Consider the following 16575-nt stretch of genomic DNA (forward strand, 5'->3'; position numbering starts at 1 on the left):
AAAAGACAAAATCAAGTCAATCTAAAACATGGAAATTTTATTAATAAATTTCATTAAAATATTTTACATAAAATAGTTTAGTCCTCATCTTCATCATCATCATCTTCCTCCTCCTCCTCCAATTCCTTCAATTCCTTCATGAAGTTTTGAAAAATCGAATGAAGTTCTTCTCGAGTATGCCCTTCTTCTTCGAACATTCGATCATACTCTTCCTCGGCCTCTTTCGCTTCCTCCTCCTCCGACTCCTTCAAGCACTGATCCATCTCCGCGAATAGTCTCCTCACCTCCTTTTCATGCTCGTCAGCACCCTCGTCCTTACGATCCACGCCGAACCAAAACTTCTGAGGATTTGCCATTTTTGAGAAAATGAAAAATGGAGAAATGGAGATGAAGAAATGGAGATGGAGAAATGAAATGGAGATGGAGCTGTTACATAGCTCCGATGGTCAGCTATTCAGTTCTGGGAAGCTGAAACAGATGTTCCCGATGGTTGACCACGCTACATAATATAGCGTAAGTAATTTTTTGAAACTGACATACGCTATATTATGTAGCGTAAGTAAATAATTAAAAACAGAGCATTTACGTAGTATTATATAGCGTAATATTAGAACAAAACAGAGCATTTTATTCTGTTAGAATGAAAACAGAGCAATTTGCACTGTTTTTACGCTATATTATATAGCGTAAAATTAGAACACTCTTAAAAACAGAGCATTTTATTCTGTTATAATGAAAAACAGAGCAAAAAAACCAAATGCAAACAAAATAAACAAGCATTAATATCAACTAAAATCATGCAAAATTCTACAAGATTTTTCATAAGCAACTAATATCCATCGTCACACAAATAGTCACTAATTTTGTGGTACAATTCCTTGAATCATGTTGGGCATCAATTGCACCACAAAAATTATATTTTCGACCTTTTATCGCTTTGCCGCGCTCTATGCCACTTTTCACCCTTTCTTTTTTACGACCTTTGGTTTCAGATAATATAGGATTTCTTAAATCATTGATATTTTCATCATCATCGTCATCCCCGACCTCATGTGCATCATCTTCTTCCTCACGCACACGTTTTTTACCACTCTCATTCGGAAAATTTTCAATAAAATTCGATTCTTTTTCAATCACACTCATGAGATAATTGTATCTCTCTATTGAACAACTTCCGCGAGCTGCTAAATCTTGGAATGCTTTGCATAAATTATTGTATCGGGCGGGTTGTGAATGAAGAAAATTACCAATTTTGGGATGCTTGTGTTGTAAGGCTCCCAGTCTTTCATTGCCTTCAAATGTCCATCTCAAAGTGATGTACTGCTTAGGAATCTCTGACCATTACATCTTATACAAGTATCGAATAATATGACGGCAAAGCATTCCCGAACTTTCAAATTTTCGACAAACACAAGTTATGGTGCCATTCTCGGTGACGATCAAAACATAGTATTTTCTATACTCCTCTTGGACCGTTGTTTTGTATGCCTCATAATGCTTGTAATTTGCATTGCTCTCTTTCTCAATCACGACATAAGCTCAACTTTCTTTGAGTTCATGTTGAAAACGTCTAAACATTTCTTTCGTGTAAGTAGATGCCGCATGATTCTCCAATGATGATGATGTTATTTTGGACCTTTCCTTGTTCTTTGTTTCATAATCAACCTCTCTTTCACGTAAATATTGTTTCTCCAACGCTTTCTGTGAATTCTCTATAAAATCTTTCAAACCGGTACTAGCATTGACAAATTCATCGAAGAAAGAATTCATTGACTCACTTCTGGAGGTAGTGGTCATCCCGGTTGTGAAGTGAAGTTTAGTGTAAACACGGACCCACTTGTGTCGAACGGAGTACATATCTTGTAACCAAGAATGGTTCATTAAATCGTATTTTTCAACTAATGTCTCCCACCTATCTTCGAATTGTGCAACCGTTAGTGACTTGTAGTTGCAAGAGTTGAAATCTTCTTTGAAGTGATCATGATTTGCATATAAATGCGACAATTTTTCGCCAAATTTTGTATTTATATGCCACGTACAAAATAAATGAATTGTGTTAGGCAAAACTTCAGCAATTGCGTTTCTAATAGCAATGTCTTGATCGGTGATGATTGTTTGTGGAGCCACGTTCCCCGTAGCCTCCAACCAACTATTAAACACCCATAAGTAAGATTCTTCGGTCTCATCCCTTATCAGGGCAAATCCAAACAAAATCGACTGATAATGGTGATTTACCCCGGTAAATAGCACGAACGGCATGCAATACCTATTTGTACGATACGTGGAGTCAAAAACAACATCTCCGAAATTTTTGTAGGCATTAACTGATCTCGGGTCAACCCACAGCATGGCCCGCACATGATTTTCATCGTCCACGTCAACTTTATAGAAAAATTCACCTTGACTATTACGTTTCAATTCTCGAAGTAATGTCAAACCCTCTAAAGCATCACTCGAACCAAACACATAATGTCGAATATCACGCAATACATTCTGAACATCTTGATTACCAAATCCAATATTCTCCAAGCTACCCGTTAACTCCCCTAACACGTTTAAAGTTTTTGAAGGCCCAATACCCGAATCATTCAATGTTATAATTAATTGCCGAATAACAGGAGTTATATTCCTTGGCCTTTGCATGAAAAGAACTTCATCCTTTAAAATCATCATGTGATTGTGTTTTAAATTAACCAATGTCACTTCCTATTTTTTCAATTTTTGCCTATGAACAACATACATCCACGCCAAGCAATGCGTTCTACCAATAGAATCCCTATTTCTCCTTCTTTTTTGAACATCCGTATCTTCATCCAACGACTTGGTTACTATTCGACCACCCTTTCAACATATATAAACGCGAACAAATTCTCTTACTTTTCACACGCCTATGTGTGGTTCTAATTATCACCTCAAAACCAACAAGTCTACCATAATCTCTATAAAACATCTCTGCTTCATATAAGCTATCGAACAATTGACCAACAAAAGGACAACTTTCATTCAAATCATCATCTTTTGAATTTTGTTTGTCACAAAAATCATCAAAACATTCATCACCAACCTCCTCAACATCATCATCACCAACCTCCTCAACATCATCACCAACCTCTTCCACAACATCATCATCATCACTATCATCTGTTAGTGTAGGTGCCCTAGAGGCAATACATTATTCTTTTAAACCTTTATGTCAGTTGTTCATTCAATAAATGCATTTATTATGACCTTAAGTACTGCGATATTTTGTTAGCATAATAAATGTCCTTAGTTACATGATACAGATTATATAGTTTAAGTACATGACTTGAACTTGAGATTATATAATATATCATATTCTTAAAGGTCGCTAGTCGAGTATTATTATATAGGACAATAATAATAATTCATAGATAGACTAGTATGTTGTTTGACAAGATAACCACATCTCATTGGTTATAAGTATGGGGATACTAAAGTCAATGCATAGGTACATGTGAGAGTACAGCGTACTGGACAGACCCACAGTAAGATTCTTCATGTTTAATAAAGTCATAAGAAAGACTCACAGTGATAATGGTGTAAAGATCTATTGACTTGAAATCATTATATTTCTATATGAGGATTAATATACTTTGACTACATTAAAAGTTACCTTTGATCGGGTGATGATAAAAGTGGACATCGGGTATATCATGAGTCGTATGAGATATATGAATGATTGATAAAGGATTTAACCCTCTGATAAATAGGAGAGATATTATTGGCCTCTTGATTGAGTGAGACTATAAAAGCATGGCCATACTCAAATAATGATTTGTCTTGATAGTCTACTCATGGATCAAGTAAACCCGAATTAAATATTGAAGAGGATGACTAAATACATGCCTTGAGTTTAATCTATAATATGTATGGTTAAAGGGATTATATTACACGAAAAACATTAGTCACGAAAGGTTTTATCTAATCACGATTTAATTATTTTTTAATTGGGTAACAATGATGTATTACTAGATACCGGTCATTGTTTATAATTTTATTAGAGAATAAAGTTATTGCCAATTAAATGATAGCCTATAGGGTCACACAAATAGAGCACTTAATGGAATAATTAATTTAAATTATTGATTTAAATTAATTGATGATTATTTAAATTTTATTATAATTAAGTAAGACTTAATTGAGATAATATAAATTCAAATTAAAGGGAATGCTTTTGTCCATAATAATTAAGTATGACTTAGTTATTAATTAAATAATAGAAATTCGTTTTTATTATTTAATCCTATACCTACTAGGGTTGGGCTTTGCTATTACAGGCCTTTTAATCAGTCATTATAAATAGATAATGATAGGTGAAGGAGGTAGTGTAGTGTAGTTGGAGGTCTTCTGAATGAGCTGGACGTCAACGTCGAGTTTGTTGTGTAAATCCCTAATCGAGCACGCTGTAATTGATTGAAGGAAACAGATCTAGTCGAAAAGAAAAAAACGGGTCTAAAACCATGTTTCAACTTCTCACAATATCTCATTGCGGGGTGTTTTAACTATTATTGTGATTACAGTTACCAAAATGAATATTTTAAAAAAATTATCTTATATAAGGACAAATTATCTTACATTTCTATGTAACCAACAGGCTACTAACATAGAGATATGTGGGCAGCAAACAACAAGCAGAAATGAAATAAACTCAAAAAGAATATACAGATTTCATTAATGGGGAATAAGAGTACGTAGCTTAACAAGGAAAAAAAGCCAAAACAGAAATAACAATAACAAGCATCATTCCAGTCTATCCAGTAAGTCTTTTCTCTGCTCTATTTGGCTAAACAAATGTGCCAGATGCCACCGTTCTATTACTGGACTGCTAACCTAATGTGCACAGGATCCCATGTTCATACTCCTAATGAAACGGCACCGTTTCTCTCCTCTTACTTAATTCGAAAATCATCAAAACGACAGAGTTCAAGCATAACAAGCTTAAGTATAACAGAATTCTACTAATATCCCGCCCTGCTTTGATTACATTCTAGTTTAAGTGGTTTCTGTTGGGGTAAGCCAATATGAACGTTTTTATGTTAATACTAGGAGTAATCAAAAATATCATCCTGAAGTGCAAGTTACACCTCTATTCAATTATTGTAATTTTTTTTGACGCAAAGCAAAGAACTTATATTAATAAATCACCCAACAAAACATTCTTCAACTCAATAGGGACATCACCCCCATTGAAGCATCGATCTGGAAAAGAATATGACATTTTGGCTACATAATGTGCCGACATATTAGCAGACCGTCTCACAAATAACATAGTAATTTTGTTTAAACGATTAAGGAGGACTCTGCACTCCTCAACCACATCCCCGAACAGAGAACTCATTTGGACCCTGTTCCTGATAGCTTGAGCTGCTACCAAACAGTCCGTTTTCAGAATCCCCTCGAGCCAGCCACTCTTCTCCATCCAACTCAGCGCCTCTTTGATGGCCATCACTTCTGCGAGTTCTGGTTGCACTACACCAGCTGAGAGCACTGTTCTTGCTTGAAGCAACTCGCCTTTATAATCTCGACCCACCATACCAGCTCCAAAAGCTAAATGTTCTTGAAATAAGGCTGCATCAACGTTAACCTTAACTATATTCTGCTGTAGTTTAACCCAAGAAAAAGCTCCATCTTCTGGCAGACCTGCGTGAGGTAGAGCCACAAACAACCTGCTTTGGGTTTCTCTCTATTGTGTAAGATAGCTTTTCGCTGGATACAACACTTTATTTGTTGAACAATTTTTATTATTCCAGATCTTCTTGTTTCTTGCCTTCCAAATAGCCCAGCATATAGTTACCACTAAAGCTTTTCTATCTTTATCTATTTACCCCAACACTCCCTCCAGCCATCCAAAAAAATCTCCCTGCAACTGTTGATGAATATCATATATAATCAAGCTCCAAAACTTGAGTAGCTTTAGGACACATAACTAAAGCATGAACATTCGATTCATCTACACCATTATAAATAGGGTAAGTGCTGACCACAGGCACATGTCTCTGTTTTAAAGAGCACAGCGTAGGAAGAACATCAGAAGCTACTCTCCAAACAAGGTTTAGAATTTTTGCTGGAGCCTTAATGCGCCACATACAAGCCCAGAACTTCGAATTTTCTCTGTAATTCCCTCTGGGTTTTCTCTCCCGCAGCATACGATAAGCACTTTTTACCGAAAAACTTCCTGAAGCTCCTCTGCTCCAATACAACCTATCATCATCCAGTCTGTTGTGGATTCTTGTGGACAGAATACAACTTTGGTCTCTTTCATTAAATAAGTCCTTGACAATCTTCTCATCCCAGCTCCTGTCTCCAATACGCATCAACGACGAAACTTTATTTTGCTGAATAACTTGATTGTTAGACGTGATATATGGGTCTATCACATCCTGCAGCCAAGGTTGATTACATATATCGATCTTTTCTCCAGAACCGACCATCCAACTGATCCCTTCCTTAATAACATCCTTCGCCTCCCATATACTCCTCCAAACAAAGTTCGGGTTGTATTTATTTATTATAATTAAATACATAGACGTAGATATATAGTTGCATGCTATTCGTCTATATCTCCCGCCAAACCGTGTCTTGTTCTCACTCGGCTAACAAGCCCTTGCATGTCTATTAATGCCTTGGATATGTAATACGATCTGATCTGGAAATAATCCGATCCGACTTTTATATTTGTTTATTTATTTATCCATATTTATATATTTATATATATATTACTTAACTAATATATTATATATTATATATAAAAGTAAATAAAAGTAAAACTAATACAGACAGACTTACACTTGCGTCTTGGGCTTTAGGTTGGAGTCTTAGCGGTTTAGGGACCCAGAGTCTTAGCTAGTGATTTATAACTTTGTTAGTTTGTACAGTGCAACTCTATTTTTTGTTTTTTTTCAGAAATTGTTTGCCACTAGTTTTGGTTGGTTCCTGCTCAAGCTCAACTACTGAAAGCTGATTGTATTCCATTGCTTATGTTTTAAATTTCCTTTCAACTACTGTAATTTGACCATGGATTAATGTGTGGACTGAATACTGATGCTTTTTAACTTTTATTTTGTAATATTTCAATTTTTCTGCGATCCAAAAATTCTAAATATAAAGAATAAATTTTTTTTATATTTTTCTAAAAATATACATGAAGCGGAGCTCTGATCCGAAAATCCGAATATCCTACGGATCCGGATATGGATCATGTTATAAAAAATCTGGCTATAATCCGATCCTAATCCTGTAAAACTAAACGGATCAGGATATGGATAAGGCCGTTCCGATCCAGATCCGATCCATCGACACCCCTAGCCTAGACACCTGTATAACAAAGATTCCAACATCAAAAACCTGGCTATATAAGGATTATTACCATAACCGAGAGCAATCAATAAGCAGGGTTTGAATGATGGCAAAGCTTCCTTAGAGAAAACTAAACAATTTAACGGCATTACCTTATGTACCGTTTGTCTATATTCTGGAAATATTTGTCCTTTAAGTTTTATTAGAATTTCCTATTTAAAATGATACGCTTACCCAATAACTTCGTGAATACTATATCTAACAAGTATTGGCAGAGTGATATTTAATGCAGATATGCCACACAAAAATCCACTCCGTTTTGTACCAACAAATTGTAATAGTTCCGCTGGCTCGGTCAGTATAGACTCTCCCGGGTACATATAACAGTGGTGCTTAACAAACCACAGTAGGGCAACTCAGTCCCAATGGCTCCATCCTTTTAGAGAAGTAATATATGCACTCTCAAGTTGCCAAAACAGACATCATGAAACTATAAATTTGACAATCCCTTAATCAAAGAACTGTCATCATCCAATTTTACTTCAAACTCAAAACCATTATGCTGCAGATGCATTACATTCATCCAACGAAAGAAACTAATATAGATGCTAGTTCTCTGAGGGCAATTTTGTTAAGTACTATGAAAGACTTGGGGGCATTTTAAATGTGTCGCAGTAACACTATGCAACACTAACATCAACATTAACTGGCTGTGGAGGCAATTCCCTCTGTGTCTTGCACCTGAAAACATAAATGTTCAACCATTAAAAACATCCTTAACTTCAGAGGAAACAGATATTTATATCCTATTTAAATTCTTAGTATGCTTTTCATGGTCCGTCTGCATAGAATATCGTGATAGTTATAACTTTATAAAAAATTCCAACTCCACAATAAATGGCAACTTATTTACTACTTGTAAACACTCTTAGTCTACCACCATGAGAAAATTTAGAGAAAAGAAAAATCAAATTACACAAATAATGCGAGAGACAGAATAACAGACTGTAAAGTTATGTTCCCTGCAAAGAAAAAGTCTGAAGAAAACTCTCTAAAGAAGTTACTGTTATACAAACCTATTACACTCTGCACGAGATGCATAGTTATGATTGTTGCAATTTGTGCACATCCAATCCCCTTCACGCCATTGTCTAGCTCTGAAAAACAATATAAAATAATAATTATGATAGAAAGCAGATGCAATTGTCCACAGAACATTCTGAAAAAAATTCGTAGCATCTAGAATCTACATATAGTAAAATTGTACTGTGTCGCATGGCATGAAACCTCAAGCTATATACAACATGTATCAGTCCTGCCACAAAAGCCAAAATTACATGTATGATTGAGGAGCCCGCCATCGAACTTTATTGTTCTCATCTACGAATTGGTATGGTATTACACTTTATCTTACGTGTAAGGTTTAAGAGGACACGGACCTAATGCTAGCAATGTGGGACACTTAAACATATATGTAAGGTTTAAATACTATTTATTTATCAAGGGATTAGTTGAACTTCTACGCCCCAAATGAAAAAGTCACACAGTCCATCAGGAGATAGAACACCACACTATATGAACTAAATCTGAATTTGAGCTTTTGACATGCTATAAGAAAACTCTACAAATTAGTTGAAGTAAAGCCATCATGGACTGAATCATAAATTTGTGATTATCAAAAGAAGAGGATCAACAGTGTCGAGCCACATACTGATATAAATGAACATAAATCTCACTAATGACTGAACAATTTATTCAGATCTAGTTAGCATAATTAAATTATTATACTCTAGGGTATGAAGAAACCCAACCAGTTTAGCCTATAATGTTGATTACTTGATCTTAAGGGGGTCCAGCTCACACTGATCTAAGTTGGTCAAAACATCTTCAGCTTAGATCCTTAAATATTTATTAGCTTTTCATTGAAGAGCCATCTGGCTTTTATTGTTTAACTTTCAAATTAATGGAACTAAGTGAAGACCAAACCACCAACAGCAAGTTATCCAAACAGCAAAGTCAATATATTTCTGGAAACTATGTGCCGAGAAAGAAATGTGCAGAATATGTATAACATGTCAAATTATATGGTAGTATACAACCCAATATTTTCCCTTTCTTTGGGTGGGTACTGGGTTAATTTTCTTAATTTCCTGTGCATATCTCGTTTCCTTCTAATTTCCAGGAGTTGATTTAGAGTTGCATGAATTTAAATTAATTCCAAGAGATAATTATCCATTAAATTCTAGATGGTTAATTATCTAGATGGTTACTTATCAGGTCTAAGAGAATTACTTGATTTGATTCGTATGAGAACCAAAATTGTTCTGGTTCAGTGACATGGACATTTTCACAATTTCAGTATTAGGCAACAAAAACATAATTCAGCTCGGTTGCCCAATACTGATTGAAAACTGCTACCTTTTGGCTAGTTCTCATTTTATTTGTTAATCAAATATCACGCTTAGATAGAGGACATTAATAAATTTAAGTAAAGATTATCACCCTTTCCCAAGGAGTGCAGGTGGCGTCACTAACTGTGGCAATTGTACATTCACTGATGAGCTTCCGCCTGGATAAGGTGGATATGCACCAGTTATTTGATGGATATTAGAACTGCCATTTTGTTCAAATGATGGGTATGCTTGTGGAAGTCCAAAGGTCTATGCATTCCAACACAAAAAAAAGTGGGGTCAGGGTCAAAAACATTCACAATGACATACATAGTATAAAATCTTAAACGTGAAGCCAAAGATATCATCTTACATGTCCTGCATTCAGTCTTTTGTTCTCTGAATCCTGAACAATTTCTTCTGATGCTAAACGTTTTGTTCCAATAGCTTAAGCAAAGTAAATGGTAGAAAAAGAGTATTAGTCATTTAACGGACAAATTCAATTGTTTCTCTTCAAACAATCTTAACCAAATCCTAGATCTAGTATATACATTTAGGAGCATAAAAAAGGGGAATTTTTTAACAAATCAGGTATTTTAGAACACTGGTACTAAGAACTCCCTCTGTCCCACCAAGTTGTTTACATTTGAGACAGAGGGTTCGACACGCATTTTAAGACTCTTATAAAGTTAGTAAAAATAAATTATTTTAATGTTTTTTCTTCCAAATCAAATTTTAATTAAAAAAAAGAATACTATAAAAAAAAGTTATGAAACTATATTTTATATGCACATTATAATGCGTGCCAAGCAGTGACGAAAAATCATAAACAAATGAGTGGGACGGAGGGAGTATATATTAGAGTCCAACAGAGCATCCATCGTATAATTGAGACCAGACCCATCTACTACATCTAACCCGACCCAATCAACCCGAATATCTAACAGAAAACCAAAAACCATCTTCACCAAAAAAATCTTAAACCACAATCAAAGTTTCAACAAATTTTAGTATCACCCATATATCATGTATATCAACGTAAATGGTGCTTGGACTGAAGCTATGTAATTTTTACCACATCCTTGAATGGCTGCTTGAAGAAAAGCTTGCAAATATTTGTTGATTTTTGTAAAAATCACGTATTGAAGTTTAATCTTGAGCTTCCATCAAAGCTTGTCGGTCTGATGGGTGAGAAAATGGGTTGATAACTGGTATTGGTGATTGGTTTCGCAGTGGTGAGAATTTTGGCAGAGTATTAGAGTTGCCACTTATAAGTAATATATGAGAGGAGTGTCTCCTCTCGAAATGGAGTGCAAAAGAATGAAAACGATAAAGATAGATGAATATATTTGAGGTATATGCAACCTGTTGCTAAAGAGGGAGGAATAACAAATCTGGTCAAGAAATTGATCATATATTGGAAATGGCAACACCCTGCTCCCAAGTTCTAATTAAGAAAGAGAGTAGATAAAGAGAAAGTATGATAACATAATGATCACTCCTATTCGTGCTCCCAAATTTATTTTGGAAGGAAAGCAAGGTAAGACGGAAGCGAACTACACACACTTTCATCCCATCATTAACACTCCAAAAGCAAGTGAGAAAAATTTTAATAACACACCAATATTACAAATATATCGTTGTTATTCAGAAGTCACTTTTTATATGTAAAGAATAAAAATGCATTGTATTGCACTTATTTGACTTTCTTTCACATTGCTCTGCTTTCCTCGACAAAAAGCTCGAGAGCAGGTTGTGCATGATCAATATCTAGTGACTGAACCCTTTCCGAGAGCTCATACAAGAGATAGAGACGAAACAAAGGCTCGAGCAACAGAACCAAAAAGATCAGAAAACATTGTGCAAGTTTAAGTGTTCATACTTATTTGGATCACTCTGGAATTGTATACAATTCATGAGCTGGATGATATGCTTTAAAATCAACAGATATATAATAAACACACACACAGAATCCATATTTTTTTGTCAAGACACAAAAACATATTAAACCCCCATATTTGAGCAACAATAGGCATCTAATCAGACCTAGAAAAACTAAACAAGAAACTATGAGAAAAACCTTTCTAAAACATTCTGCAGAATTAGCTCACTGCATGATAGCAATGAAGATGTAACAATGGAAATGTTAGACATACAGACATCACGATATTGTATGTGTCAGTCCTTGGATGGAAAAGGAGAATTGAGTATACCTGGTGGCACAGAAGCATCGCATTTCTTACACTGCAAGTTGCAACAATGCATGATTATTACAAGGAAAGGTTCTTTATAGATGCAAACAATAATATCAGTTAAGAGCTCGGAATTACTAACTTCATCATCATACCTGGAGACGGGAAGAATAATTGTGGAATCCACATTTGCAGATCCAGTCACCATTCCGCCAACCTTTCTGAACCATTAATTGATTTGCTTGGTTTGGATATGCAATACCATTATTAGGGATCCCACCTAAAGGCCATGGAGAAATGGATTGAACAGCCGCCTGAACTCCATAATTATTACCGCCATTTAGGGGCCACCCAGAGGTTAATGGTAGTGAGTGCTGAGGCGCTCCATTTCCAAAGTATCCCATATTTATCTTTTGTTGGTGCAGTTGGTGCAGTCCTGGTACCCTGGCAAAATAATGCGGATGAGTTGGAAGAGAAGCTGCAGAAATTGCAACCGCTGGCACAGCTGCTACTTCCTTCGGTTGTCCACACTTCTTGCACTTTTCTCTTGAGGCATAATTGTTGTTAGTGCAACCTATTGATCCATTGCCACACACACCCAACCCACATGCAGCCAGCGAGAGGAAAAGACCAAGAATACGCACACCATCACACACCATAATATGCAACACAAAAAGACCAACCCAATTGACAGCAGTCTTTAAATTCAAAGTTCATAACAAAATAGATTGAAGATGGGATATGGGATACAACTCTGACCAATCTCTAACCAATCTCTAACATTAAAAGATCAGTACTTGAACACTTATACCAAAATACAAGCATAACTTCCAGACATAGCGATCAGTCATTTATCATTGTTATACAGTACAGATAGTAATCAGTCAACGTATATTTATATATGATGTTCATTTTCAGAGTAGATATGTCATATCGGAACTTGCCTAGTGCTGAGGAGCCAGACTAGCAACACACCGCTTGCACAGATATGTATACGGATACATGTATTTCAAGACCCCGCATTCTTTAAATTTCCAGCTAAAGTCCTACCACTACCATCAACTACCCTCTCACTTTAATCCAAGTTGTTTATTTCAGAAGCTACATTTGCTACACTCCTAGGTAAAGAGTTATCAAAGTTTCCCATTACTCAAATTAAATTAAAACCCCGGTAATATTTAACCATTCTAAGTCTCTATTTCTCGATTTCAACTACAAGTATCATCACGGAATTAAAATTGTGCTAACAATCAATGATAACAATTGCAACACCCAATGATAATTAAATATATGAGATTACAATCCATCATAACACAACTTTAAACCCTAGCAAAACCCTTAAAATTACCAAATAAATAGAAAAAATACGCAAGAAGGGAGGCATACCAGAACAGATCCAATCACCAATACGAGGAAGCCACTTAGAATCAGGAGGGGTTTTATGGTCGACAAGAATACGAGGTTGTTTACATCTATTACAATAAGATCTGAAAGCATAGTTCCTGTTTGCACATCCACTGCACTCCCAATCTCCTTCTCTTCCTTCGCCTCCTTTCGTCATTTAACAAGTTTGCTTTCGATTTTTATGAATTGCTGTTATATGTTCCGTCTCATCGATCACTTCGTTTGTGTGTATCGTCTACACATGCTTCCTGCTTCTAAACAGGGTTGGTTTCTACCCGACCCGGTTTCACAATTTTAATAAACAAGTGCGCATGTAGCGGCTGCGGATTCTTATGTTTACAAAAACAATATCTAAAATGTCACTTCAAAAATCAACTTAAAATTATATTTATCGCGTCTTTGCTAAAAAATTATTTCTAATTTTATAAAGTTAAGAAACACTATTTAATCATTTACTCGCTTATTCGAAAGTTCAGTAGCGGCATTTGTAATTTTGTTAGAATATGGATACCTGGATAAAATGTTAAGTGGTGTTAGGTCCTCAAACGATCGTAGAGGGGTTGAAACAATCGGCACTAAAAATAAACGCGGTGGAATAATCTGATTGGATATAAACTTGTTAATCAGATTTTAATTGATTAATATAACAATGTGTAAGTCGTTATATAATTAATATGGTTCGTTTTAATGTCCACTAGTTCGTAGAATAAATTCGACAGGAAGTATTCTAACTTAGCGGTTTAAAACAACCGAATGATCAAAGCACAGTAAACTGTGGATTTAACATATAGCAAGTTTAGCACAACTTGAAAACTTTACAATACTTTGAACACTTTGAAATGAAGGAGGGGAAGCCATATTTATAGGCAAAACCCTTGAACTACAAAGACAATTATGGCAAAGACAATCTAGAAGTTGCTAAGACAATTTGGCTAATTGTCCTGCTGATTTAAGCCTTGCAAGACAATATTAGAGATTGGTCTACAACTATTAAGACAATCAAATCCATAGGCAAGACAATCCAAAGTGCGTTAAGACAATTACAAAACTCGGCAAGACAATCTTCCAGATTGTCTTGCTAAGTTACATTCGGTCTAGATTGTCTTGCAAGGAATTCATGGCAAGACAATTGTAGAAACGGTAAGACAATCTTTCTTCCCGTGTAATGGAAGAGGGAAAGAGCACGTTAAGACAATCCTTTGGATTGTCTTACCTTGTTAATTCAACAAGACAATCCTTTGGATTGTCTTACCTTGTTAACTTAACAAGACAATCCAATTTTTCTTTAATTAATTAACCAATTAATATTCACTTAATCATATTAAATGCATAAATTCATAAATTATATTAATTCGAGATAGAATTAATTTAATAAATAAATTACACATCCAATATAATTATTTTGAGAAGTGAAATAATTAATTAGATAATCATTTATCCTTTTTCTTCTGCAGCAGAGTCTTAACTCTTCTTTAAACAATTACGATATTCGACTTGATTGAACGACCACACTCTCTTAACGTAGAATATTTAATCTGATAAGCTGATACACAAATGTATTGTCTGGTTCATCTGTAACTAGCTGAATCAAATATTTCTTGTCAATTAAACAATTAAGTTGTGGCTTGTTCGTCGATTCTTCGTCTTCTGAGTTTTTCTTCATTTGTAGACACAATATGGAATCTTCTAAATAAATAAAGTATTTAAACTTTATACCTTCTGATCTTCTGGACGTGCTACAAACGATTATTTGTACACTGAGGCTTGAACATATTAATGAACTTCTTCTAGTGGTTTGCAGCAGCATCCTGAAATTCTTCTGACATAAAATCTTCAATAAATCATTTGACGTTCTTCGTACGGATTCCGATTAACAGTACTTACTATTTACTTGCTTTCTTATCAGAGTTGAATTGATACCTCTTAATTACAAATAGGCTTAACATAAGCCTTTCAAGTGGTTATATGATACTTTATCTTGAAGCTCACGTAGTAATCGTTAATAAAGATTAAAAAATAAAAATTTTTATCACCAAGACATTTGCGGAACCATTATAAAAAGAAAATAACAACACATAAATTGATCCAGGAATTTTAATATTTCTCTATGCAAATATATCATTAGTCTATACTACTTCCGATATAAATATGTTCACAATCTATATATAAAACTTACAATAAGCCCATCTTGAATTTGCGTTTTCTTAATGAACTGGAAAGAAGACCCGGACCAGTTTTCATCATTTGTAGTCTGATAGGTCCATTATTTTGCACATTTTAACTACCTATTTATTGCTTGTTTTCGTATTGTTATTAGTTAATTGCTTTGTTTTCAGGAAATTTTAGAGAAATCGAGAATTCAAGAGAAAAAGGAACAAAAAGGTGCACGAAGGGAAAAAGAGGAAGAAAAAGAAAAGAAAAACAAGAAAAAGAAAATCAAGACACAAAGACCCTTCTACCCCTAAAACCCTAATCTTGGCCTATATAAACATCCTTTTCTCTCATGAGCAACCAACTTAGTCTAACTTAGTCTTTATCCTAGTTTTTACCTAGTTGTTAGTAGCCTCCTTTATCCTCTTCCACATCTAGAATAGCTTGCTCTTTCAAATTGTAATCTCTCAAATATTGTAAACACTTTCATTTATATAAGTTCAAGTTTGGCTTCTTCATCTCCTACATCTTTACCTTGTTGAAATTTATGGCTATGATCTATTTTCTTTCCAACAAGTGGATAAAGTGGCATTTTTGCCAACCACTTGTGGGTTGAAAGAGACTTTATTTTATGTTTTAGTTTACATTTTGGTATTTAGATTAAGCCCCTTTTAATTCTCAATATTATTAGGGATAAATATCAAGTAGGTCACTCGTTTTGTCTAAATGTATCAATTGAGTTACTGATTTTCAAATTGACTCAAATGAGACACTCATTAGAAAAAATTGTATCAAAAATATAACTCTATCGTTAGTCGAAATTTTGAAAAGTATTATATATTGAGTTTCGCATATTTTTATGAATGGTATCACATCCAAATGAAAGATCCCGAGTTCTACTATTTTCGCTAATATTTTTAGATTTTTAAAAATTTATCTCCTATTTAATTTTATTTAAATCAAACAAAACAATCAAAAATTAAAAATAAATAGTTGATAAATTTTAAAAATCTGAAAATATTAGCAAAAATAGTAGAACTCGAAATCTTTCATTTGGATGTAATACCGTTCATAAAAAATATGTGAAACTCAATATATAATACTTTCAAAATTTCAACTAA

The 16575-nt window shown here is 34.6% G+C and overlaps 1 protein-coding gene across 1 annotated transcript; it reads right to left on the bottom strand.

Annotated features, from left to right (window-relative positions):
* Positions 1–7802: 7802 nt before the first annotated feature.
* On the bottom strand, positions 7803–13606 carry LOC108192328 (RNA-binding protein involved in heterochromatin assembly dri1). Its single transcript, XM_017373522.2, has 7 exons — positions 13286–13606; positions 12055–12473; positions 11921–11951; positions 10081–10154; positions 9820–9977; positions 8394–8474; positions 7803–8058 (listed from the first exon to the last, which is right to left on the bottom strand). Exons 1-7 carry the CDS (start codon positions 13458–13460, stop codon positions 7998–8000), a joined length of 999 nt encoding a protein of 332 aa, XP_017229011.1. The 5' UTR covers positions 13461–13606; the 3' UTR covers positions 7803–7997.
* Between the last annotated feature and the right edge of the window lie 2969 nt (positions 13607–16575).

Source organism: Daucus carota, chromosome 4 (assembly GCF_001625215.2).
Source record: "Daucus carota subsp. sativus chromosome 4, DH1 v3.0, whole genome shotgun sequence".
Taxonomy (NCBI): Eukaryota; Viridiplantae; Streptophyta; class Magnoliopsida; order Apiales; family Apiaceae; genus Daucus; species Daucus carota.